General features: G+C 32.0%; 3 protein-coding genes across 5 annotated transcripts; 2 read left to right on the forward strand and 1 right to left on the reverse strand.

Moving 5' to 3' along the window:
- The first annotated feature begins 10,481 nt into the window (after window positions 1-10,481).
- Window positions 10,482-11,991, forward strand: HMGB5 (high mobility group B5). Of its 2 annotated transcripts, XM_022884275.2 has the most exons (8): window positions 10,482-10,621; window positions 10,710-10,764; window positions 10,897-10,995; window positions 11,096-11,153; window positions 11,260-11,304; window positions 11,382-11,462; window positions 11,564-11,644; window positions 11,758-11,991. In XM_022884275.2, the coding sequence occupies exons 2-8, from the start codon at window positions 10,718-10,720 to the stop codon at window positions 11,773-11,775; spliced, it is 429 nt and encodes a 142-aa protein (XP_022740010.1). In that variant the 5' UTR covers window positions 10,482-10,621; window positions 10,710-10,717; the 3' UTR covers window positions 11,776-11,991. The 2 variants fall into 2 exon arrangements, with proteins under 2 accessions (XP_022740010.1, XP_089622900.1); XM_089766774.1 differs by having other exon boundaries at window positions 10,565-10,764.
- A 1,753-nt stretch (window positions 11,992-13,744) lies between these two features.
- Window positions 13,745-16,981, forward strand: LOC111292649 (uncharacterized). Its single transcript, XM_022885132.2, has 7 exons — window positions 13,745-13,985; window positions 14,084-14,262; window positions 14,358-14,442; window positions 14,895-15,051; window positions 15,299-15,398; window positions 16,334-16,340; window positions 16,904-16,981. The coding sequence occupies exons 1-7, from the start codon at window positions 13,875-13,877 to the stop codon at window positions 16,964-16,966; spliced, it is 702 nt and encodes a 233-aa protein (XP_022740867.2). The 5' UTR covers window positions 13,745-13,874; the 3' UTR covers window positions 16,967-16,981.
- Window positions 16,451-25,165, reverse strand: DAW1 (Transducin/WD40 repeat-like superfamily protein). 2 transcript variants are annotated; one of them, XM_022885126.2, is made up of 24 exons: window positions 24,912-25,165; window positions 23,733-23,863; window positions 23,455-23,539; window positions 23,253-23,306; window positions 22,997-23,088; window positions 22,787-22,890; window positions 22,363-22,435; window positions 21,733-22,123; window positions 21,252-21,572; window positions 20,930-21,133; window positions 20,657-20,752; window positions 20,505-20,568; window positions 20,008-20,135; window positions 19,627-19,873; window positions 19,357-19,499; window positions 19,129-19,253; window positions 18,814-18,937; window positions 18,667-18,725; window positions 18,142-18,238; window positions 17,860-18,046; window positions 17,577-17,675; window positions 17,382-17,497; window positions 16,920-16,979; window positions 16,451-16,701 (listed from the first exon to the last, which is right to left on the reverse strand). In XM_022885126.2, the coding sequence occupies exons 1-24, from the start codon at window positions 24,960-24,962 to the stop codon at window positions 16,597-16,599; spliced, it is 3,156 nt and encodes a 1,051-aa protein (XP_022740861.1). In that variant the 5' UTR covers window positions 24,963-25,165; the 3' UTR covers window positions 16,451-16,596. The 2 variants fall into 2 exon arrangements, with proteins under 2 accessions (XP_022740861.1, XP_022740862.1); XM_022885127.2 differs by lacking the exons at window positions 23,455-23,539; window positions 23,733-23,863.
- Window positions 25,166-25,912: the final 747 nt, after the last annotated feature.

The raw sequence follows: 25,912 nt of genomic DNA on the forward strand, positions 1-25,912 counted from the left end.
TTTATAATGGTAGATGTCCCATTAACTTATAACATGATATTAGGTCAACTTAACGAGTTTATTATAAGAATTATTATGCCAGCTTCTCATTTGAATATTAAGTTTTTGACACCTAACAGTGTTGGAAAAGCCATAAGAGAACAATTACAACATAACAATGTTATGTAATAATGATGAAAGGTAAAACTAAAAAACAAACTGACAGTTCAACCAAAGCCAAGAAGTCTTAGAATAATGATTAAGTGGGGTGAATGTTAAAAAAGTTGGGGTAACAAAGGAAAATAGTTCAAGTAAGAAGCAAAAAGAAATTGAAGAAAGAAAAGAAACAATTCTTACAAGCTACTTTAAGCTCTAAAGCTTTATACTTGTACATATTTTTGAAAAAATTTTTAAAAAATTCTTTGAAGCTAATACATATATATATATATATGTCAACTGAAAAACATTCATAAGTCGGTTACATGAATACATAAGTTATATTTTGGTCAGTTCATTTTTCTAAAATGTGTTATTCTACTAATAAGTCCCTTAATATCTATGTCAAAATTCATCTTTTTTGTAAGAAGTGTTCGCGACCTAATTGAACAAAAAAAATCATTGATCAAAAACTTGTAGTCAATGTTAGCCTACTATAATTGGTAAAAGACCTCATTTTTATGTCGTTTTATGAAAATAATGCTAATAAATGTATACAAATCAGGGTTAAACTCAGCCACAAAGAGTAAATAATCCAACTCTTAAGAAATAATACTGATCTATTTGTATAGACTCTATCTGACATGTCCAAGATGGATAAACTTTATAGTGATGATCCACAGGTTACACATTTACCTGAACATGAAACTATTTTATTAAAAGAAAAGGAGTTTTAAGCACAACCCACATAATTTTATATACACCTACACAGGCTATAATCAAATCAAAATGTTGAAAGAAGATGAAGAAAAGATCGCATTTGTAATCGAAAAAGACCTATAATGTTACAAGGTGATACTCATTGGCCTAAAGAATGCTGGAGTGACCTATCAAAGGTTAGTCAACAAAGTATTTAATAAACAGATTGGCTGTAACATTGAGGTACACATTGACAGCATGATTGTTAAAAGCTAGAGCTTGGCAGTGTACATGAAAGATCAGGAAAAAGCCTTTAATACACTTAAAAAGTACAATATAAGGCTCAATCCAAGAAAATATGCCTTTAGTGTCACATTAGGTAAGTTTTTCGGTTACATGATAAACCAAAAATGGATAGAGGCAAATCTTGAAAAGGTTCAAGCCATCTAAGACATGAAGGGACTAACTTCAATATATCTATTATTTATAATAGATAATGATGTAAAAAATAATTTAGAAACCCATAGATTGTCAAATCTTTGAACCTAGCATGTAAATAAACTTTAAGGATTTGAACTTAGGTTAGAGTCATGCCTTCCCTTACGTTAGAAAACTCTAAATAGGACATATGATGGGACATTTATTTTACTTGTAAATTTATATATTTTTCTTTGTATATATTATTTGTATACTAACCCTTTATGCTATTTTTTTGTATATATTATATTGTTCTTTGTATATATTATGTTTACTAACCTTTTTGTTATTAAATATCCATGCATTCACATTATTAAATTCTTCTTATTGCATTCATGTATTTTTTGCATCAATTCTCATGCATAATCTGATGGTTCCATAAATATCATTCTAAATTTGTACCTTAATTATGAGAAATCAAGGTTTAAAGATAGCTCACTACAAGTATAACACTCGAGCCCAAGCCAAAAAAATGAAGCTAGATAATGCGAGCTACATTAAAAAGTTAAAAAAAACCTAAAAAGAGATTAAGAGGAAGCTAAACAAGATCCTAGAAGCATTGAATAAGTTGAACAAAAGAAATGTTATGGAAGAAGCCAACCCTTAAGACCATTTGTTACAAGATGTTGTTAACACTCTATATCCTTTTAGTTATGGCATACATCAGGTCCAGTCCACTCAAGGTATTTCATCATAACAATTCATATTCTTGGTAGGATATATTTACACAGGAATGCTATTTACACTAACTCAAGGGCAATTTCAAAATTTTATCGAAAAGGTAGTAAAACTTATCCGAATCCCTAACTTAAAAGACATTGAGGAGAATAAAATGCTAAAATTAAAGGCGATTAAAAGTTTAGAAGACTTAAAGTTTAAATATAAGATGACCTTACTGGATGTGATACTATAAGTTATTAAAGGTATAGACTTTTATAGTTCCATGAATGTCTTTGGGCTTTATCTAGTTCTAAATATGGTTATATCTTCAAAATTTAAGGTACCAAAATTTTAAAAATATGATTGTATGAAATGTCTCATCACGTATGTTATAATGTACTGTTGTAAAATGGTAACTTATGCCAGTAATGAAAAACTACTCATGCATGTATTTCATGATAGTTTGACTAATTTTTACTACAAGGTGGTAAATTCAGTTAGATAGAACTCGTACCCGATCATGTAAGAACTTGACTCACTCTTTCATAAATCAATACTGCCACATCAATGACTTGGTCTCTGATCATCTTTCTTTACGAAGCATGAAAAAAAAGGTAACAAAAATCTTTAAAAAATATGCCTAACGATGAAAGGATATGATTACTCAAGTTTAACTTCTTTTTATTGAAAAAAAAATAACCGTCGTGTTCGTAAGTATATTGAAGGCCTCATATTATGAAAAGATAATAAGGAATACAACAAAGAAGTTTACTGATATGATGTTCTTAAAGGAGATTATTAAAAATGCCATTAAGAGTGATAAATTTTAAGAAGAAAAAACTAGTAGTACCAAAAAAGGTGGGATGCCTATAAAGAAAATAACTAAAACCCAATTATGAGTTGTGAAAGGCAACAGTTTAAAGGTTATGCTCCATATCCATCATATGTTCATCTTGCTTACTATCTAACAGTTAATAATATTGAGTAACTTTTTTACCAGCCTCATTATCCAACCATAAATAAAATCTATCCAAGTCCTTATCAACTAACCTTTCAAGCACCTACATATGGGCCTAATCCTGTTATTACACCAGTTTCAAGGCCTAACAATCAAGCAAGTGATTTGAGAATATCTAGGGTAAATTAAAAGAGAATCTAGGGGTAATTAAAAGAGAGCTCGTATTGATCTTATCCCTATAACTTATACTAAACTATTCTTAGAATTAGTAAAAAATGACTTGTATCCCCAACTTTTTGAAACCATTGAAGAAATCTATCTCAAAATGGTATAATGTTAATGCCACATATGACTATCATAATGGGAAAATGGGTCACTCTATAGAAAACTATCCTACTTTCAAGTATAAAGTACAAAATTTGATCTTAGTAGGCTTTGTGAGCTTTAAAAAATCAAGGAAGCTAAATGTCCATAAAGGCCCTTTACTTGATCATACAGGAGTATAATTTTAAGAAATTGAAACTAGTTATTATCTTAGGGTTTTTTCATAATAATAATTTTTTTATGAACTTAAATTTTATCTTATTTTTTATCATTTCAATAAAAATGGCATATATGATGCATTTTCATGATATTTTTTTTTATTAGAATTACAACTATATACTTTTACCTTTTCACATCTTTTTCTTATATCCATTCTTTGGTTCTAAATAAGGAATGTTCAGACAGTCATGACAATAATTTAGGATTTGATTTTGAAAACATCGTTAATGATGATATGATTGATAAATTGAAATTGTTGATTGATTGGAACTGCTAAATAAAAAAAAATAAATTTAGTGAAGAATTTTACTTATTGAAAAAAGAAAGTGATGCAATACACGATCATTGCAATAATTCATTCACAAGTTTATTTTTGGTCAATCAATGTTCTCCATTGAAAGTATTCATGTTTAAAATGATAAATGATTATTTTTCTTCTACATTTCACAAAAGAAGTAAAATTATCCTTTGTTATCCAATTTGAGCTTATTAAAATTTTCTTTTGAAGAACCTTAGCCAATGATCACCTTACATTGAGGGTAAAGTTTGATAAGCTTGTTCATTCTTAGTGATTTCAGGAGCAAAGTCTTTTTGTGCTCAAATTTTTCTTAAAAATGATGAAAAAATGAAAAAAATGAAAAAAAGAAAGAAAATGAAAAAGAAATTGATGGGGTAAAATATCAAAGTGCTTTATATGAAAAAAAAAAATCATTAGCTTGATTACCCTTCAAATATCGTTTGAGCCTATTTTATCAATTTCTTTCATAACCCTTTACCCTAGCTTATGTTACATCCCTTAAAAGTCTATTTTAATTGAATGTGAATACTTAATTTGGAGAATCATGAATTGAATTATGGTAGATCTACCATTGGATTATTTAAGATTTTGATTAAAGTATCACTGACGGATCAAAGGAGGAAAAAATAAGAAAAAAAAATGAGAAAAGGGGTGTGCAAAAAAATGAAAAAATAAAAAAAAGCAAAAAGAGAAACAAGAGAAAAAAAAGACTTAAATTGAAAACCTGAAATGGTAGTTTAAGTAAAAATGGATATTAAAGAAAATAGTTTCATTTAAGGAATTTAGGAATATGGATAATTGAAAATATCGATGGAATGTGTTTCTTAGAAAGAATTATGAATTAGAGTTCAAAACTGTCTAAACAATCATTATTTTAGATATTAATAGCCAATTTCTACAATATTTTACTTTTGTTCACCTTTACACCTTTAATTTGCTGTTGGCCGACTTTATTTTGATAATAAATACCCATTTTTCTTGTTTGCATCCTATGAATGAACTGAGAAAATGTATCATGTGTGTCATAAATTGGAATAATGATAAATAAGTGAATGATAATGTCTATAAAAGATTTTTTTTCATTTTTTTGAAAAAAATTCAAGATGACAAAAGTGAAAGAAGTATGAGAAAATGATTTGAAAATGACAAATAAGGTGGCCCGAGGGTGAATACAATGATGGATTGGTCAACATAACCTATGAGTTATGACCAGATGAGGAAAACAACATAGATCAATTGATAAAATTTATTTTGAAATCATTAATACTAATAAACTAAAAAGGAAGATATGAGATGGTGGAGTCTTGAGAACCTTGCTACTACAATTGAAATTTCATAGCATTGATTTAGTGAAATCTGTATTACATATGTTGTGTTTACATTGTATTTAAATCCTTTACAATTGTATTTGCATCATGGTTGGGGCGTGCATTTGCATAATGTAAAGAACATTTAAATCATAGTATGACATTTGGATTATTGTTTAAAACATGCATTTGCATTATTTAGTAAGAATCTGGACTGTTACATTTGTAATATGTAGAAGATATTTGGATTAACATTTATTGCCTACAAAATTTGACTTTGATGGGAACAAATGTTTTACTTTTGATTTCTCAAATGAGGAAGATCTTTCATGATGAGATTTTTTTTTACAAGGAAAACTTTCAAACTTTTGAATTTTTAGAGCCTTTGTTTAAAAGAGCTTTTCAAATGTGAATCTTTAAAATTTTGGATGTGAAACCCATAAATTTTTGGATGAGAATCTTTGAACTTTGGTTATGAAATATCAAAATTTTTCAAATGTGAATATTTGAAAATTTGGTGTGAAACCCAAAAACTTTTTGGATGAAATTCTTTGAAGTTTTGGTTCTAAAATATTAAAATTTCATGAATATAAATCTTTAAAACTTTGGATGAGAATATCAAAATTTTTTAAATGAGAATTTTTGAAATTTTAGATGTAAAACCTTGAAAATTTTCAAATGAGAATATTTGAATTTTGGCTATGAACCTTAAAATTTTTGATGTGAATCCTTGAATTTTTCAAATATAAAACTTTAAATGTTGGGTGTGAATCACTAACAAAAATCATTTGAATGTCAAATTTTGAAGCTTGTATGTGAATTATAGTTTGTGAAACTCTTGCGAATCTATAGTTCTTGCAAATCTGAAGTTTTTGATAGTCTTTTATCTAAAGTTCTTATGAATTTGAAAGTTTTAAGAATATTCCACTTATTGCAAATTTGAAACTCTTACAAATGCTTACGAATCTTTGAGTTATTGTGAACCTAAAATTCTTACGAATCTAAATTCTTGCGAATCTTCAATTCTTGCGAATCTTCAATTCTTGCAAATCAAACATTCTTGTGAATTTGAAAGTTTTTGCAAACTTGGAATTTTGTGAAATTTAGAAACTTTGCGAATTTAGAACCTTTGCAAAACTTGAAATCTTGCAAATTTAGAATTTTTGTGAACATGGAACCTCTAAGAATCTTAAGTCATTTACAAAACTTTTGGAATCTTTGCGAAACTTTAAATTCTTGTAAATCTTGAATCTTTGCAAAATTTGAATCTTTACAAAATTTGAAAATCATTACGATTTTTTAATGAATCTTGGAGTTTGAAATCTTTCAATATTTGTTATGGAACCTTGTGAATCATTGCAGTTTTGTGAACCTTTGAATTTTTAAATTGTGAATCTTTGGATTTAAAGCTAAAAATCTTGATGTTTTTTCACATTTCCTATTTTAAGTTTTTTTAAAAAAATTGTTGAACCTTTATTTAGAGGAATCCATTTCTTGATTTATTTATTTTTTTAAATTACATGCCTCTGTTTAAAAGATCTTTGAGTTAAATCGGACACAATGGTTATTTATATCTTTGCGCAATTTTTATTTTATAGAAAATACACAAAGAGGGTCAGCTGTAGACATCCAATTTTATCCAAAAAAATTTTTGGAACCAAATGTGGGCTTCGATCATAAATTGGGCTAGTTTGGGAAGCTTTGGGCCCAATAGAAAAATTTTAATTTTAATTTGGTTTAGTTTAATTTTTTTGTTTAATTTTACTTTTTTCTTAAAAAAAAAAGTCATAAGGTCCCCAAAAAAAGTCAAAAAAAAAAAGTTTCAACAAAATTCGATGAATATGATTTTGAAAAATTTTTGGGATTTAATTCCAAATCAATTCATAGTAAAATAAAATAAAATCAAATTACAAATTCAATGGATTTTTTTTTCTAGATTAAAAAATATTGAATCCCTATAAAGAGGCAAACACAAAACACACACAAAGAGGGAAGATTTTCTAATGAGAAGTTTTTTTTGTTCTGGGTTGGTTTTTAGTTATTGGGAACACTATTTAAGGATTTTTGGATTAAGTTCCAGATTTTGGTTCTGGGTTTTTAAGGTTCTAATCTTTGAAGTCTCTGGAAAATTATGGAAATTTGTATGGAGTTTTGATTTGATTTTACTAAAATTAATTTACTAGAATTTTTAAAATTTTGGGCTTAGGGGTTTTCTAGGTTTTCTTTTGAATTTTTTTATGGAACTTTGAAGATGTCAGCGAGATTCACAATGACCAGAGGAAACTACGATGGTCGCTTTCAGCATTCATCAGTGTTTCTAAAAAAACTTGAAGATTTCAATGGTCGTTTGAAGATTCTGACGTTGGAATCTGGGTTTTTAGTCGATTTTTGAAACTGTTTGAAGTTTTCAACTTGGGGAGCTAGAAAGGAGGTGGAGAAAAATTTTTAGAGAGATAGAAGAGCTGAGACGAATTGAAGAAAATGATGAAACTTGACCTTTTATATTTAAGGGCAAACGACGCCCTTTTGGAGAGGAACCTCTGACCCACGTGAACCCCTCTCCAACTCGTATGTTGACCTGGTTCTAACCTGACCCGATCACATGTATTTGCTTTCCTTTTTTCATCATATTTTCTGTTTTGATTTTATTTTTAGATTTTTTATTTTTACTTATTATTAATATTTTATCTTTAATTATAATTTTACTCATTACTTTAAATTGAAAATTTTTTTAATGTCTTTATGAATTTTAGTTTATTTATTTATTAAAAATTAATAACCAAAAAAATATTTCTAAAATAAATTCATGAATCTTACCAAATTATTAGATGATTTTTTTATGAATTTAAATTTTTATGAATTCTACCAAATTATAAGAGAATTTCATAAATTAATTTTTATAAAAAATTATTATAAATAAAAACTTTTGTTTTGATTCTACCAAACTATCAAAGGATTTGTATCTTAAATTAAATCTTATTAAACTATTTGAATATTTAATATATTTTCTAACAATAAATTTATAAGAAAATTTCATCAAACTATTATAAGATCTACATCAAAGTGAATCTTACCAAGCTGATGGAGGATTTTACTAATTATTTTTTTGAATAAAATATATTAATGAATCCTGCGACGGAGTTTCTTTAGAATGGAACACTAGTCTTTATGAATATTCATGAAGTGAGAAAGTTATCTTAAATTACTACCAAATTATTGGAGTAATTTTAAGATCAATTTTCAATATTAAATATTTTGATAAATCATAAATATGATTAAGCTTAGATAATTTGAAATCAAATTGACACTATCATTTGGATGAGCGCTAAAAGGGTGTTATAACCTTTTTCAGGTATAACTGCACTTCGAAACATAAAATCAGATTTCGTGAACTAGAATATACTATTTAAAGATACCTAAATTAATATTGAGACTTCTCTTTAAATGTGATAAATTATGTCAAGTGGCCAATCATACTTTAATAAAAAAGATTAGTAATAACTCTATTAGTTTATGTTTAGCGGTAGGTCCATGGATCTATACGTTATGACACCTTACAAAATGACCATAATGCCTTTCTAGTTACTTGATAATTGAATGACACATATCCAAATTGACTGCAATGCCCCTCCTTCTATAATCAACTAAAATTGCTATAATGTCTTTTTATCATAGTTACTAAAATACCTTTCCATCGTAATTGGTCAAAGTTATTATAATATCTCTTTAGCTATAATTATAAAAATACCCTTTATTATCACTAGTTAAATTTACTATATTGCCACTCTTATCTTAGTAAAATTATTGGTTTTTTTTTTAAATTAAGTTGAATGGGTGACGATATTAATGACCTTTAATTTCATTGGTAAATGAGTTTAAATTTTTTAATTGATCAATATTTATAACAAGTAAATATTGCATCGTTAAATTAGATTGTCATGTTTGTATTATTGAGTTTGGATTTAATCTATACAAAATTTTTTTTAAAGTAATCTCCTTTATTTAAAATAAAAGCCAAAACATACACAAATTGCATTTGAGTGATACAATTAGAGTATTAGTTTTTTTTTTTAAGAGATTATATTTTTCAAAAATAAAAAATAAAAAGCCAACAAAATACTAAAATATATTTAATTTTTAATTTATTATTAAATTAAAAAATTAGAAAAATATATTTCATAAAAATAAAAAAATTTGCAACCCGAGCCTAACAGTGTCATTTTTCTAGTTGTATTATTAAAACAAATTTTGCTTTGACTTTAGTAGTTTCAAAATATTAAAAGAAACGAATTTACTTCAATACAATATTATTACCACACTCGGATGATATCCTTAAATTTATAAATTGGAGATCGCTTTATAGCTATTTTTGTTAATTTTTTATACGTTTTACAAAAAAAATTTATATACAAAATTAGACAAATATTTTTTAATAAATCCAACTCAAAAATTAATTTTTTTGGAACAATAAAATATATAAATTTACTTATATATAAAATAATTATATTTTTTTTGATTTGAGATTTTTAGTGTCCGATAATCACTTTAAGTCCCGATTATTTTAGAGTTGAGTCAGGTTGGATCCCATAAAAAGAATAAGTTCTTTTAATATTTATTTTTTTTATTTACAAAACTTGAAATCAAAATCTTATTTTTAAAAAATTGAGTTTATTGTCGCTCAAATTAATAGACATTAATTAAAATAATTATATTTAAATATATGTAAACAAACCTTATATTTCTCGCTTTAATCATATATACTTATTAACATATACATGATTATATTTATGCACATATATAAATAATTTTTCAATATATTTTTGAAATCTATATATTAATGCTATAAAAAAAATACATTTGTTTGACCCTTTCACTCAAATTTTATTTACACCCTAAATTCAAAACTTAAACATATAGTTTTACTCATAATACCCATTTTCTCATTTTGTTCTTTTCCTTACGCACTCTTTGCACATATTTCCCTTTTTTTTTTTTCTCTTCCCCTTTCTCCATTCACACTCCTTAAATTCTTCAATCCCTAAACCAAATTTTATCATAAAAACTTTAATCCAAACTCTAAATTTATGGACATTATTTTGAATATTAGGATTGAATCAACAAATTTGAATATTATTAGAGATTTTTTATTTTTTTAAAAAATAAAATTATGTATAAATTTTATAATCCCGTTTATAAAATTAAAGCACTCGATTGATAATATATCAAATAATTTATTATACAAATGAACAAAGTAATATTCGAAAAAAGGCTGTACGGCAATATATCCAAGACACACGGATCAATGACGTGGCAGAGAAGATTGGCCTTTTTGAAATCCCGCCCAAACGCGGACTTCAATTCTTTTCGCGATTCGATTTTTAATTTCATATTTTTTATTGTCCCTAAAAAACCCTTCCTGAGTCCATATCACACCAAAGCCCACTTTCGCACGCTTCATACCACACCAAGTAAACATTCCAAGAATCGTTCTCTTCTAGTTCTTTGCGACTCCTTATCTCCCAAAGCAAAGCCCTATCGCTTGAGGTAACTCGCGGCGCAGACTCAGCCGGAACCGCCCTGGCTTTGACCGATTCCGGGGGATTCTTACTCGTTTTTGCCGTTTTTCTTGCAGGATTCACCATGAAAGGTGGTCAAACCAAGGCCGAATCGAAGCAAACTGGCAGCAAGTGAGTTTTGCTCTATTCTATTCGGTTCTTGTGTATTTTGCTTCCGTAATTATTGATATAGCAACCATAAAGAAAATAAGATATGTTGGGTTCGTCACCGAATTGATGTTTTGTTTCCGGATTCGTTGACAGGCTGAAGAGCAAAGGTGCAGGCGCAGGAAAGCGAGCGAAGAAGGCAGCCAAGGATCCAAACAAGCCAAAGAGGCCTGCCAGTGCTTTCTTCGTTTTCATGTATGATATATTTTCTCTAGAAAACTCTTGCGGATTTATTTTACTGCGATTCAGATTCTTATTCTTATTATTCATTTTGTGGATGAATGGTCAAACAAAGGGAGGAGTTCAGGAAGCAGTACAAAGAGGAGCATCCTGACAACAAATCCGTCTCTGCCGTGAGTCATAATTGTCAATACAAATCGATAAAGTCTCTTTTAGTTTTTTCTAATGGTTAGTTTTTGTACTTTGAATATCTTGTTCGTTATTAAATTTGATATTCAGGTTGGCAAAGCTGGCGGAGAAAAATGGAAGAGTATGACCGAAACTGTGAGTATTTTTACATATTTGTTGTTTGGTTGACTTATATTGGCCAGAAAAATTCTCATTCTCATTTGGAACTTCAGGAGAAAGCTCCTTATGTTCAGAAGGCAGAAAAGCGAAAGAGTGAATACAATAAGAAGATGCAGGCATATAACTTGAAACTGGTAAAACTATAACATTTCGCTCTTTTAATTTGTATTATTCCTTGTTATTAACTTTGTAATTTTATGGCATGGATTTAATTGTATTGGTTTTGAATACGTAGGCCGGTGGAGCAAACGATGATGAATCTGACAAGTCGAAGTCTGAAGTCAACGATGAGGATGAAGAGGATGGGAGTGGAGAGGTTGGTTCCAATTCAATACTAAAACAGGATCTGAAGAAAAAAGAAGAAAATTTCAATGATTTACCGTTTCTAGGATTGGATTTTCATTTGTTTGTTTGTTGTCTTTTTTGTAGGATGAAGATGATGAGTAGACGAGCTTGATGCAGGGATGCACAAATTAGATTAGATTCGGTTAGATTCAGGAATTCTTTCCTTCTTAGAGGAATAGTTGACTTGGAATTAATCTCCTAGAATCTTATTTTAGATTAGATAAGGGACATAAATGGATTAGTTGCAGCTTCTTCCTGGAGCTTATATGGATTTGTACTTAAATTTTCTTGGAAATCAAAGATTAAGCTTAAGATTAATCTGGTTTATTTGCTTAGCAATGAATTATTAGGTTTGAGATTATAGCTTGCTGCTGAAGTTGAATTTTTGTGTGATTTTGTTTTTACTTGGAGTAGGATATTTTTGGCCATGTTGACTGAGTCATCTGATGTGGTCTTTTGATTTTTTTTGGGTTGGATAGATTGTCAGGCTATAAATAATTCGTGTTTTCATAGGATATTGAGAGGTTGCTTTCCCCTATTTTTTTCATATAAAGAAAAAAGGCATTGGGGATTTTAGATTTTTTTGTTCCAGTGAATTGAAGGGCTAGCACAGTGTGCCGTTGACCGATGTGGCATTTTGGTTGTTGGGATGGAAGCTTGATTACATCCTGTTTTTGTCTTTTTTATGTTGGCATTGCAGAGTTTTGAAACATTTCCTTGTGTATTCCATATTTTGTTTGTTGTTGGTGTTGATTGTGACTGTTTTATAGTTTAGCTTCCTTTGGCAGTGGACCTGGTAGCGGTGGGAAGTGGGAACTGGTTAGACATAAGGTTGACAATTCGTGTGGTGGACTTAACGAACGTGAATTTGTTTGTTTACCGCCAGCAATTATTTTATTTATATTTATTTATTACGTATTTAATAAATATAAAATTATTATATTGTAATTCATCTCGATAGTTTAATATAAAATATATATTTTATTTTATCACAGTTTTATTTAATTTTTAATTACATTTTTAAATTATATTATTTTTATTTTTTTATGGAAAAATTATTTAATATATTATTAATGAAGTGTTTTAATTGTACAAATAGATTTAATATAGTAATATATATTCTACTATTTTAATTAATTTTTTAATTTTTTAAATATACTTTAATAAATATGTTTCATCTATTAATTTTATTTGTTAAATTAAAATTACATTATTAATATATTTGATAATTTTTGTAATTTTATCATGTTTAAAATTAAAAAATCTGATTTTAGCTTTCTTAGTCTTTTTGTTTGATCTTTGCGCTGGCATCAACTAGAAAATTCATAGGGAAAAAAGTCACTTTCGATATCTCAGGCTTCCCAGTAAAATGCTTTGCATTGAGATTGGAATGGTGGAGTTAAAGTGAGCAGTGGACCGCCCATGGATCGGAAAACTGAAAAGCTGTAGATACAATGGAAGGAAAATTTCCCAATTCTGTTAGCTTGAAAATCAGACGGATACTTTCTTGTACTTGGCTTTCGACCTAACGGTGCTGCTTCAGTAGTTTTAAACGTTCAAGTATCGTAAAGGAGCTTCTGTTTTCTTGTTTGGGACTTGGAGTTCCATCAATTCCTTTGCTCTCCCGTGCCACCACCGGCTCCGGACTCTTTTGTCTTTTTCAAGGATTTCTGGATTTTGCAAATTGAACAACTCAATCTAAAGAAAATTTGCTCAGCCCTCGTGTGGTTGGGTTTGCATTATGGTTGTTCTTCTGACTTCTAATACGTAAAATTTTCGAGTAAAATGCATATGCGTCTTTTTAACATTTATCCTACTTTTGACCTTACAATTTAGAGAAAACACCAACACTTCTTTATTTCCATATGAATGGAATATCTAAAGTAAAACACTAAGCAACTGAATCTTTAATGCTGCTGAGGGAACATTTTAGCCTATGTTAGATTTTAAGTGGTTTTTGAGGTGGTAGGTATAGTTGGACAAATGATTGAATTGGACTGCTAGAAGTCCAAAAACAAAAGAATGTATTTCAATTCAATTAACAAACGGAAGGAATGCAAAGGACCAAACTTTAGAGTTGTGGAAGCAAACAACAGTCGTGGCATGGGCATTTGACAACTGGATCGTGGCCCAAAAAATTGCTCCAAATTTGAGAAGAGGTCCATTACTTGAACCAGAACTATCTACTCCAGTATATACCAATGCCAATGGAGTTGGGTTCTGTGTCCGCCGCTCGCAGTTCCGTGGAGAAAGAGACAAAGAGCGGGACGATGGCAGGTGTCGGAAAATGCTTCCTCGTTACAGGCCCTCCTGTAAGTATTGCTATTGCTGTTACTGTTAATATGAAATGACGAATGACTTTCCATTTTGCAATCTTGAGAAATTTGAAATTGGATTTTTAAATGTACAGGGTGTGGGTAAAACCACTCTGATTATGAGAATATATGAGACTCTGAAGCTCTCGAACCCCAACCTCAAGCTTCAGGGTTTCTACTCTCAAGAGATTAGACAGGGAGGTGAGAGGGTTGGGTTTGAAGTGGTTACCTTGGATGGTCGCAGAGGTCGGCTCGCCTGCTCCATTCTTCCCAGGTTCTTTTTTCTCTTTACTTGTTTCCTTAACTTATTTCCTTAACTTATTTCCTTTTTCTTTACAAGTCCAGCTAAAGTATCTATCGTATTGACAGTCCTGAAGCTCGACAGTGGCCTGCTGTTGGGAAATACAAAGTGGATATAGCATCATTTGAAGCAGTGGCATTGCCTGAATTGAAGGTGGGTTGATCTAGTATAAACTCTACTTGTCATGTATTCGAATCCTGTAAAAAATTGGCAATTCGTTTTATTTGTATTATTTTGCATGAAAATTGTCTTTCACAATTTGTATAGACAAGAAAAACATGAATGGTTTTTGCTAAATATCAAACTTTGTCACCTTTGTATCTCTTTTTTATATTGTTTTCTTGTGTGTGTTGGTGTTTTAAATTACCGGTCTAGCTTTGAGGGCTTTATGCTCCTTAGTTCCTTCTTCCCCTCCCCATTGTCCCTAAAATCACTTACCGAAGATTATAATCTTTTTTAAACCAAATTAATAATGTACCATACTAGTTAAACGGTCTAATCTGTTGGGTTATAAACTTTGCATTAACTGTTTCAAGTTATGCATGCTCATTCAATTTGTGTATAAAGAAATTATTAGAGGCTAAAGATTTACATTCTGTTATCAGGTCAGAGAAGATACAGATCTCTTCATCATCGATGAAGTTGGTAAAATGGAGTTGTATAGTTCATACTTCTTTCCAGCCATTCTAAATATTCTTCAATCCAATATTCCTCTTCTCGCCACTGTCCCTATACCAAAATTTGGCAAAGATATACCTGCAGGTAAATTTTCTGAAGGCATTCATATTTATTTGTTAAGAGAATATAGTGATTGTCTCCAACTTTCTTTTAATCCCCGTACCTACTTGAGATGATGTTAATTTGATATGAACCATGAAAGACTAGGACTATTATTACAGGCTTTTCAGAGTAGGATTTTATTATTTAAAATATCTCCTAGTCTTTGCTGCTGGATCCCTTTTGCCTTGCTAGCTAAATTTGTATGGCTATGATGTGTAAATTTGTGCAGTTGTGAGGTTGAAGAACCATCCAGGTGCAACCATTTTCACGTTGGATCAAAGCAACAGGGATGCTATGAAAGAGCAGATCTACTCTCAGTTGGTAGATATGCTTCCTAAACCTCTGGACTAGGTTAGTGATTTAAACTTTTCTAATGTATCTGGTTCACCCTCTGAGTAATGGAAAGTATGTCATGTATTGAATTCCTTCTGCTTTTATCTTTTTTTGCACACCTTGTATATGCTTCTTGCGGCTTAAGATCTTTTATTTTGTTTTATTTTATTTTATTTTCTCTCTTACCCAATGATTTCTTCAGCTCTTTATTTTGTGTTTTTCTGCGGGATCCATTAGAGAATACGTAGTATGGTTATTTTCAACCTTCTCTCAGCAAGGTGACTTAGTCTTTCCTTGGTAGAAGGATACAAAAAGTTGATTTAGCCTCTGCTTGATAAGAAGAATGGAAAAAGATGAGAATAAAAGACTTGTTAATTTAATGGTTAAAATTCATAATTATTTTCTTATTTTATAGTTAAGGCATTAGATTAATAAATGTTTCATTCTTTTTCTTACTTTATAGTTTGACCATTAGATTACCAGGCTTTCTATTCTCATCTCTTTCCATTCTTCTTACCAAGTAAAGCCCTAGTGTTTTGGGGTGACAGCCAAGAGGAGAGTCTTCTGGGTTTTTTTTTGGTAAACGAGAAGTTAAGAGCCTAGCGATCTCTGAAGTTTGAACATATGATTTACAGACCTTGAACCTAAAATACAAGGTTTTAACTAGTTATACAAGTTACAGATACAAATTGGGCTTCGTTTCAAAAATTTTTGTTACAAAAGAGATCTTAGCCGTGGATAAGGAAAGAGATTAACTGTTGAGATTTGAACCAGATTTAAAAGTGATTTCATGAACCAATTGATTTAAACTCCAGGTTCTTTTCATTTCTTAAAAAAAAGCAAATTACAGGGGAGACCATCTCACTGTACTGGAATGTTTGTCAACCAATTAACTGTTATCCAACAAATCTGACACTGATATTGTAGTCAGAGAAAGGGTTATAGTGCATTTCAACACTTTTTTCTTTAGTTGTTGTCTACCCGTGAAAGGAAACAGAGTAGAAATACATTCCTGCGAAGTGTTAATTGTATGTATGAACGAAAAGAATACCTTAAAAAAAAAATTATATTTCAGTTAAAGTACACTCATTTTTCACTGCTATACAAAATACGGAGATGGACATACAGTACACAGAAAATAGGGGAGTAAATGGGAAAACAATCATTTCACGGCAAAACAGTGCGTGGTATGGCTTATTGGATTCGTTTCTCTTGTTCTGTAGTGCGTAGCAATTCTCTTGCCATAGAAGAGAATGATTTAGCACTATCTTGCATCTCTGTAGTTTTCAAGCTGATTCCCTGCACAATTCAACATTACGTTTGTTAGTGAAGATGAAGTTGCAATTTCAGTTGAATGTCATACAGAATCCTGGATAAACAATCTCCATTGCAAAAAGAAGATGCCTACGAAGTGGCATTTCTCTGCTGCCCATCCAAGTGATGAATAAACGATCTTTCATAAATACAGAAAAATCTCCGCCTTATCTGAAAGAACCAGGAGCATACAAAATCAGTACCTGCAACTTTCTCAAGTTTTCGTGAAGCTTGCTTTCTGCCATTTTAGCTGCACTTGATTCCTGCAGCCAAAGGAAAAAGGACCATAGTTATCCTGCTCTTCACACAAGATACAACAACTAAGGTCTCCTAACCTGGTATTCGTTCTGTCTATGAAAATAAATGAGTTGAAGAAGAATATGTTCTAAAACAATATTATCTCAAGTCACCTACAATTCTAGGAAGATAAACTGGAAAGCACATTTTGCGGTGTTCATCGTATAACCAAGATCTTTGGCGTGACTAACTTTTTTGAATGCCTTCATTAATCTTTACTCATCACTACCGTTCTTAATGAAAGTAAATGCCAATTCATGAACTCAAGGCAATTGCAAGCTAACCCATACTCACTGTGGCAACTAACACACACTCACTGTGGCAACTAGCACACACATTTAGGATGCTTGCTTGAAGCAAATACTTACACCTTGCAAAGAAAACCCGTATTTTTTCTTGATTTGATCAACAGCACTGGATTTCTCATCTTGCTGCTCTTCTTTGGTGATAGTTTTCTCATTTTTGACCATCTGTTTCAGTTTCCCTGAAAATATATAATCATTTATGGTCAGTATTTACCCCAAGTGAGTCTGTAGGTTTATAAACAGACAAAAGACACTGACCTGCTGTGAAAGCCTGAAATTTAAGTTTATGCTTATTAAGAGCCGCTAAGATATTCTGTTCTTTAGGTTTCTCTCCAGGATCATCGAGATCAATGTCATCTTCAAAGAAAAAAAAGTAAAAAAAAATTGATTAAGCTGATGCATGAAGTTGACAATCACCATATGTATTGCCAAGTCCTCACAAGCATCAGCATGTGGAAATAAAGCCTATCTGAAGTAAAAAATTGAAGACATTAAGTACCTCCCACAATGTACAATTTTAAGATTCCTATGACATACTTACCTATGTCTAAATTTATTTCATGCTCATCCATAGCCTGATTATCTCTATTTTCAACCTCGCATGGAAAGTTAGCAGTTGAAAAGATGGTTGAAAGTTCCTCAATGCTTTCTCTAGTATCTTCTGTCTCCACTTCAGGCACATGCTTTTTACTGCCTTTTATGTCTTTGAGGACAGAGCCAAAAATTCCCTAACATGCCAAATAAGTAACATTTTCAGGATAACCATCAGTTTCAGAAGGTGTATCTTGTATGTACAGACCAAGCAGTGCAGTCTATTATCTACCTTTTTCTTCTCCTTCTGAACTGTGGTTCCAGAGGCAAGCACTTCCTGTGAAAGCATTAGATCTTTCCTGTAGATGCGGCTGATAGAGTCCACAATCCTAGAACAAGAATTAATGGATAATAATGTCTGCACCAAAATGTTTAAACAGATAAAAAAAAAAGGAGATGCAATCTTCTACAAGGTTTCCCAGACCTACCACTACCCAGACAAAAGAAAAAAGGGGAAATTAATAGTAGTTTTTTTGAAGTTCAATATCAGTTTCCTAAACATGTAGAAAAGCAGAAAGCAGACCAGGAAGGAAATGATGATTTTCTTCTCTCTTCATAGAAAATAAAATGATTGCAGTGGCTATCTATTTGCTTTAAGTTTTCTATGTAAGCTACGAAGGAGGTTCTCCTTCCATGTTGGGATGTCGATTTGTCAGGACTTGGCAGAAAAACTTGGTAAGATGATACTTAGTTACACAGATAAGTGATAAAGATAACCCAACAGTTCAACAGACTACTTTCTAGAGCATGCATATACCTAAAACTTTCCTTCTGGTGCAAAACAGAGACAATAAAGAATTCCTGATCACCATTCACCTGTTAAAAAGAGGAAGTAAAAGAGTAAACCAAAACTATCTCCTGAAAATGATATATGAAATAGTAAAGTTATTAAATATGTTTGTACCATAACAAAATCTCCACAGTTTGAGGAGCACATTGAGCTGTCAGATAATGAATTTGGCTTTGGTGTAGAATATCTGAAACCTCTGATTGAAGTTTCCTTCAACAACGTCAACTCTGGCAAGGACCTTAGATTACAAACACAAAAGGTTTAGTTGATACCCATGAGATCAATGCCAGAAATAATTTTCAAATAAGCCAGTTCCAATATCAAAGCATTGCAATGATTTTTGTGACATTCATTCAGTAAAGGCCTTTTTCGTTTTTCGTATAATTCAATTCACAAATGATAAACCACAGACAAATATATAACCATCACCTTATTTCAGCTTTTCCATTAGTGAAGAGAAGCGTGAGGCCAACATCAGAGGCAGTGTAAAATGTTGATGCCCAGCAGCAAGAAGTGGAATGAAACTTCTTCTTGTAGTGCACTTTTTTGACTCCCTGAGTCAAAGACAAAGGTGAAGTGAGGCCCCATATTTGTTCTGAGGGGCGACGTGGGCATGAAATGAATGATTAGTGCCTACATTGATAATGTGCTGATTACCTGAATGGCATGAACCAAGGAATAGACATATGCCGCCTTCTCAGAACAGATCAGTATGAAAGATTGCTTTGGTATGCCTTCCTCAATAGTACTCCCTGGACTGTTTGATATATTTGCTACTCTAACTGATATATCCTGCCAATCTGTAGAATATATAAGGATTACTTTTTCCTACAAGCTAGTACTTTTGGTTATCGGGTTTATATGTTCAATAAATTGATTATGCTAACTAGTAGTTAGTTTAGGAAGCATGTTGACAGCAGCACATACCCAAAACCTGCATAAATAGTGCTCTCGAGGGTTTCTTTGGACGAACTATGCTAGTACTCAGCATGTTTCCGGTATCACTATCAAAGGCCAAAACTGATGAATCCTTTGTTGCGACCACCAAAACATTCTTTTCAAAATTTTGCAGACTACAGGTTTTAAAGTGCGTTGAAATGATGCCAAGACAGATATCGCTAGCAATATGACTTTGAAATATGATATTGGGACCTTCTGTGTCAACTAGTGAAACCTGTTATAAAAGTTAAAAGTCATTACACTAACAAGCCCTTGTTACTTCCTCCAATATCAGCCCACATCGAAGAATTTCAGAAAAGCTTGTGAATTTCACGCGCAAGGAAAGAAATGGAAAGAAAAGAAGCTTACATCTCCTTGGTCAGACCCAATGGCAAGATGTCTTGTGCTGTGGCTTACGTTTAGAGAGAGTATAGAACCATTAACCTTAAGGGCCTTAACACTGTGGATAATGTGATTGTTCCCTTTCTTTGTGCTTCCTGGACCAAAAAAGATTAAACAAAAAGCTAAAAAGTGAAGATACTTCTCATGGTGATTAAACAAAATGCTAAAAGTTGAAGATACGTCTCATGGTGATCATTTCTAGGATATTGATTGCAGAATGTAAGTATGCAATTGAGAGCTAAAATTTGATAGAAAATCTGAACTACATTTCCTATAAATGGCTAAACTACTTTTCATACTTACTTGAGTGTCAAGTTCTTAGGAAAAAAAGGCCATTGCTAAAGATTATTTTATTGCTCATACAACTAATAAAAGAGCAGGAAGAGGACCTATCACATACATCCAGCAACAACAGCTAGACCTAACTTAAAAACCTGCTAGTCTAATGATATGATTAACTATACCTTGGAAAGAGATGAAACTGTTTTCCGCTGTATATGGCTCTGGCTTAAACTTAAAGATGCGAACCTTCGGTATTCATGATAGAAGAAAAAATTAGTTAGATAACAGAAGAAATCATTTCATTCAACAAAACCTATTCCCAGTAGACTTTTACCGTTCCACTCTGGTCACCAGAAATGAGAATCCGAGAGTTTCCATCAAAATATAGTGCAGTCAGTGCTATACCACTTAAAGAAAAATCATCTTCACTCTGAATTAAGAAAAAATCCATTATAAGAATAATATGCAAAAGCACCATTCCTCCAATTTGCAATAATCTAGAAAACCAATATTTTGAATTGAAATAATCCTTCTCCAACCCTTCTGTTGCTTGCTTTCTTACAGACCTAATGCAACACGGAAATTAAAAGCTTCATAAAAATGTTACCTGTTGCTTTAATGATAAAATTGGTATAGGAAAGGGGCACGATAAATCCCAAAAATTAATGGCTCCATCACAGTGTCCAGTGATGTACAGGTTTTTGACCTTTCCGAATCCACTAAATTGATATGAGTTTGAGTGACCTCCATCTTTTGACTTTGTCTCCAAGGGAACGAGTGATGGAATATTCTTGGCAAGCAGAATGTAATCCTGCAAGACCAGAGAAAATGAATCATCAGCAGCAACAAAACCTAAGACTAGTTACTTTTCCAAAGAAAGAAATGGCAGCGGCAGCATAGACAGTAAACAAATACTCCAATTAACTTACCTCATCCAAACTTAATGCGTTAGGGTTGTCAGTGATGAGTTTTGCCACTGTGATGTTTGAATCTGTAAATGGCATCTTCACCATTACCTCCTTTGGGAGGGAGGGTGGGGACCTTGATTGGCATTGCAGAAGATACTTCTCAATTGAGCAATCATCATACATATAAATGCTTCCGGATTTTCCAATCAGAAGGAGAACATCTTGTTTAAGTTTGCTTTGCTCAGTGGTGCTTGAAGTGATCACCATGTCGACACAAGGCTCAGACAAATGAAGCCCAAGCTTAATTGTGCGAGATTCAGTATGCTCATTCAATAAGATCACCTGCCTCATCACAACCTCACTAGTCAAAAATTACATCCAATGATGTGATTATGGTTTTTCACTGGTCTTTCCTAATTGGCTAAAAGTTGAAAGCATAATATTAAAATATATAAGCTACGCTGGCGGCATCCATAGATAATGATAACAAACATCTAAGTACCTGCATCAGGCTTGTGGAGGCTACATCAGAAGCACCCATGACATATAGTCGAGTGGCTTTTGCATCAGCATAGGCCCATTTTAAAGACGCTATTGGAATCTTTTCTGATCTAAATCCAAGAATGAGTTTACAAATAGGACCATTTTGAATGCTAATGTCAGATGCTGCTTCATTTTTTAGCTTTGAAGTAGGAACGCTCCATATGAGAATCTCTCCATTATTGTAACCAACAGCAACTTTACTACCAAAAGGGCATACCCAGCATGCAGAAGTCACATGTTTTGCTTCATTATGTACTGATTGGAACATACTTCCACCGGTAACCAAAATCGCTTTGTTTTCTCGAATTTCCCACAAAGTGATAAACCCATCTTTAAATATTATCAGAATTCTGCATTCAATTGGGTAACACATAAGAAAACGTTCACAGCGGGGATAACACATCACAGTTTGAATAAAAGGGAAAGAATAGAAGTAAAGAAACACAAACTTGTTTAGAGGCCAGAAATCCTCACTATAAGAGTCAAGGGTACTTATTTCTTTTTTTGGCCAGAAGTCGAGGGTACTTGAAAAATGTTATCTCCCGGGAACTTGAATTGTAAACAAAAACTTAACAGAATGTAAGACTACCTTTTGCTTTCAGCTGTTGGTTGAGGCATTATGGAGATAACAGCTCTATCAGCTGAAACTTCCGTTGGATTTCCTAAACAAGATGATTAATAAAGTTAGATATACCAGTAATGGTAGACATGGTAGCAGGAAGTAAACTTCAAGAATTCTCAAAATAGCTGGTAAGTGATGGTCAACAGCAACAGAATCAACACATATGAAAAGCATGTCCAGTAATCAGAAAGAGCCAATATTCATATTGTGGAGCTTTATTTTTCAAATAGTTTTGAAGTTTGGCTTTGTAAGTAGTTGGGAAATGAGACATTAGTTAATTCCAAGTGCATCAACTAGCTTGTCTTATTTCTTTTCAGAGTGCTTTTCACTAGAAAAAGCATAAAGATATCATTGTCACTCAACTCTTATGTTGATTCATAGTACTCCTTACCATGAGAAGCTGAGAAAGGTATAATGTAATTCATTTGTACAACATGATATACTTCTTGGTCAATCTTCAAAACCTTAATGTTGCCAACAGAATCCCCAACATACCTGCAAATTCAGAAATTAAATCCATAAATAAACTGAAAATGCTGCGTTTGCATATCTTGAAAGTTGAAACAACCACAATAGAGCTACAAACCTAAGATAGACTTACATGTAGGGGCCATTTTGCATTATTGTGAAAGAAGTAATTTCTTCTTTAAAGACGTGTACATGAGACAAGAGATTCTTGTCCAAGTCCCAAACCTACGTAAAAATATCCATTGAAAAATAAATTCCCGTAGGGGAAAGAAAGAAAAAGAAGAAGAAAACATATTTGTAGGGGAAATAAAGCAAAAGAAGAAAACATAGCTAACTACTCTCATATCTGACCCGACAAACTCAGCAATTAAACCAAGGGTGTAACTTGCCTCAATATGGTTCTTGAAATTTACATTTACTAGGATTCCTTGGTTCTGGACAAACTGAAGAGAAATCATGATTCATATTAGTAACTCAAAACAGCTTGATGAAAAATGAAAATAAGTTTACATGGCAACAAGGAATACAGATATAGAATTATGCATGATAATTTGGTATGTATAAGCAGAACAGTTGAAGGTAATGAAAGACCTCCAAAAACTTGCTTGGGACCATATCATCAGATTCAAGTAGAGCTTGAGAGTTATCTTTTCCTAAGAGTTTAATCCTTCCATCCCTGAAGAAAGAAAATTTATTTAAAATAGAAAATGAAGAACAGTTTGTAGGATATCATCATACATACAGATTTCAGATGTATCCATCCATTGCTCTATGAAAAAGGATATCCATGCATTACCATTCTGTAAATTTTATGTGCCAATGAAGAAGTGAAACATGACTTCATTCAAGAGATGGAAAAAGGAGCTTACATAGTAGATACTGCAAGTATCTTTTGAATGGAATCATAAGCAAACATGCAACAACCCAATGGGATCCCATAATGAAATACCATATGTGGGTCCACATCACTAGGTTTTAAACCATCAGAATTTCCTCCAGGCTGCAATAGAAACAGTCATAGAGTCAACAGCTTGTTATATCCCAGATGCAATTTTTCTTGCTAGCTCTAACAATGTATGCCTAGAAAGTTACTATTGAAAGAGTTAGTATCATATATTGAATATTGTAATCAATGTTTACACTGACATTTTTCTATAGCCTATGTTAATAAAGAAGCCACATTAGGGGTTAGACACTCCTTTGCTGTTCAGAAATCAGATAATTCAGTAGTCCTGTAATGGTGGAATATTAAGACAACCTCATCAAGCTTGAACGGCAAAAAGGTAACTAACAAGAATAGGCAGAGTATGGATGAAATTTCTGCCACCAATCTCATCCAATTTATTTTAAAAATATAATAATAAAGATGCTTTCAAGTGGGTCCCTCGCTGACAAAACACAGTTTATTGACATTAAAAATGCATTGGATTGGGTCCCATGTCCATCCAATCTTTCTTGCAATAAAAATACCACCGCCCTTCACATGGACAGGTTTGACTGCTGAATTCCACCCACCAAATCAAAGATGAACATAAATTTTGTTAAAAACTAAGTATCCGTTGGGATAGAAAATAGAAAGCATACATCCCAATCCCCAGGGCCAGGCCCGCAGAAAGCCAGAAAGTCTTCATCATCCCAACCATAAAACCAAAAGTTTTAGGACAAGAGAAATTTTTGTAACGATCGTTAATTGTGGATTTGACATTGAGTCTGATCTAAGACGGTAAGGGAACTTTATCAGACTCTTGGAGAGGAATAAAGGGGGATCACAAGTCTTAACTGTTTCTTCAGCTTTCAACCAGTATTATAACTACTAATTATAATTTACTAAAAACCTAGCAGATCTTTTGATGGTGAAGTGAAATCAGAGAAAATAACATTGAAAACACAGAACAGCACAGCATAGCATAATGTTGATAAAGTAAATATTCAGAAATAAGCATTGTACGACATAGAAGCAAAGAAATCCAACTGCTTTCCGCTTTGTAGAAGAAAGAAAGAAACAAAGAGGAACAGAGCAGATGGATCGAAGGAATTCAGTGACTTACCTTCTTGGAATTAGAAGCCTTCTCCACCAGCTTCTTCACGTTAACAAACATGGATTCTATGTGACCTGTAAATCAATCTTCCAAATCCTACTATTCCACTGTCCAATGATCCAACCGCAGATTAATGTAAATCCAAATTCTGCTTTGAGATAACCGACCAAAGACACAAAAGAGACAAACACAAAACACTTCTCTTTGTTAATGTTAAAGTGAGTGTGCGAGGGACGGCTTATTACAGTTTCTTCGACGCGGACACCTTGAGTCGAGCGGTTTCTTCCTTTTTTTTAACGTAGTCAGTCAGCGAGTCACAAACATAAACAAATCAATGGTTTGGATCACCTGATGTGTACACGTGGAGGTTGATGTTTTCATTTTGTTGACAAGGATAACGTTGCCTTGACGATTTGACTTTCCAATGGCTCACTCCTGGCCAAAACCGACAAAACTCCTTGGACCACCTACCTACTACACTTGGTATGACACGATTTAATGTGGGTCCGTCTTCCTCGTTCTGTTAAACGTGGCACTACCGAAAGTAATTTCTTCCTTGCTTTTTCAATATTTTTTTATATTTTTTTCCTTCATCAAATCCGTTCTTGTTGTTCCAATTTGGTCTTTTAATTTCACCCTATCCAAAGGATATGACATGCATGTCATTTTCATCCACCAAATAAAGAAAATAAAGATGTGAAGATCTTTTTGAAGGATCAAATTCCTACCACAATGCATGTAACTGTCAATCTATAAATATAATGATATATCCTTAACAGATTAGTATACGGTTTTTGATGAAAACACTTGCACACCCAATATACTGGGAAGTTACAAATCAGGAAGGTAGATCAAAGAATGTTGACAAATCATCTTGTTGCTCAAAAACAACTCTTAAGATCTCTTTTTGTTAAATACTTCGACCAAAAAAAATCCTTGCCAAATTTGTCACCCTGTTAATGGCTGAATTTCTATTATTCCGAACTGCTAGTATTAACTTTTGTTGTTGG

The sequence above is a fragment of the Durio zibethinus genome, chromosome 10, assembly GCF_047325235.1.
Source record: "Durio zibethinus cultivar Kanyao isolate XHJ-2024 chromosome 10, ASM4732523v1, whole genome shotgun sequence".
NCBI classification, from domain to species: Eukaryota; Viridiplantae; Streptophyta; class Magnoliopsida; order Malvales; family Malvaceae; genus Durio; species Durio zibethinus.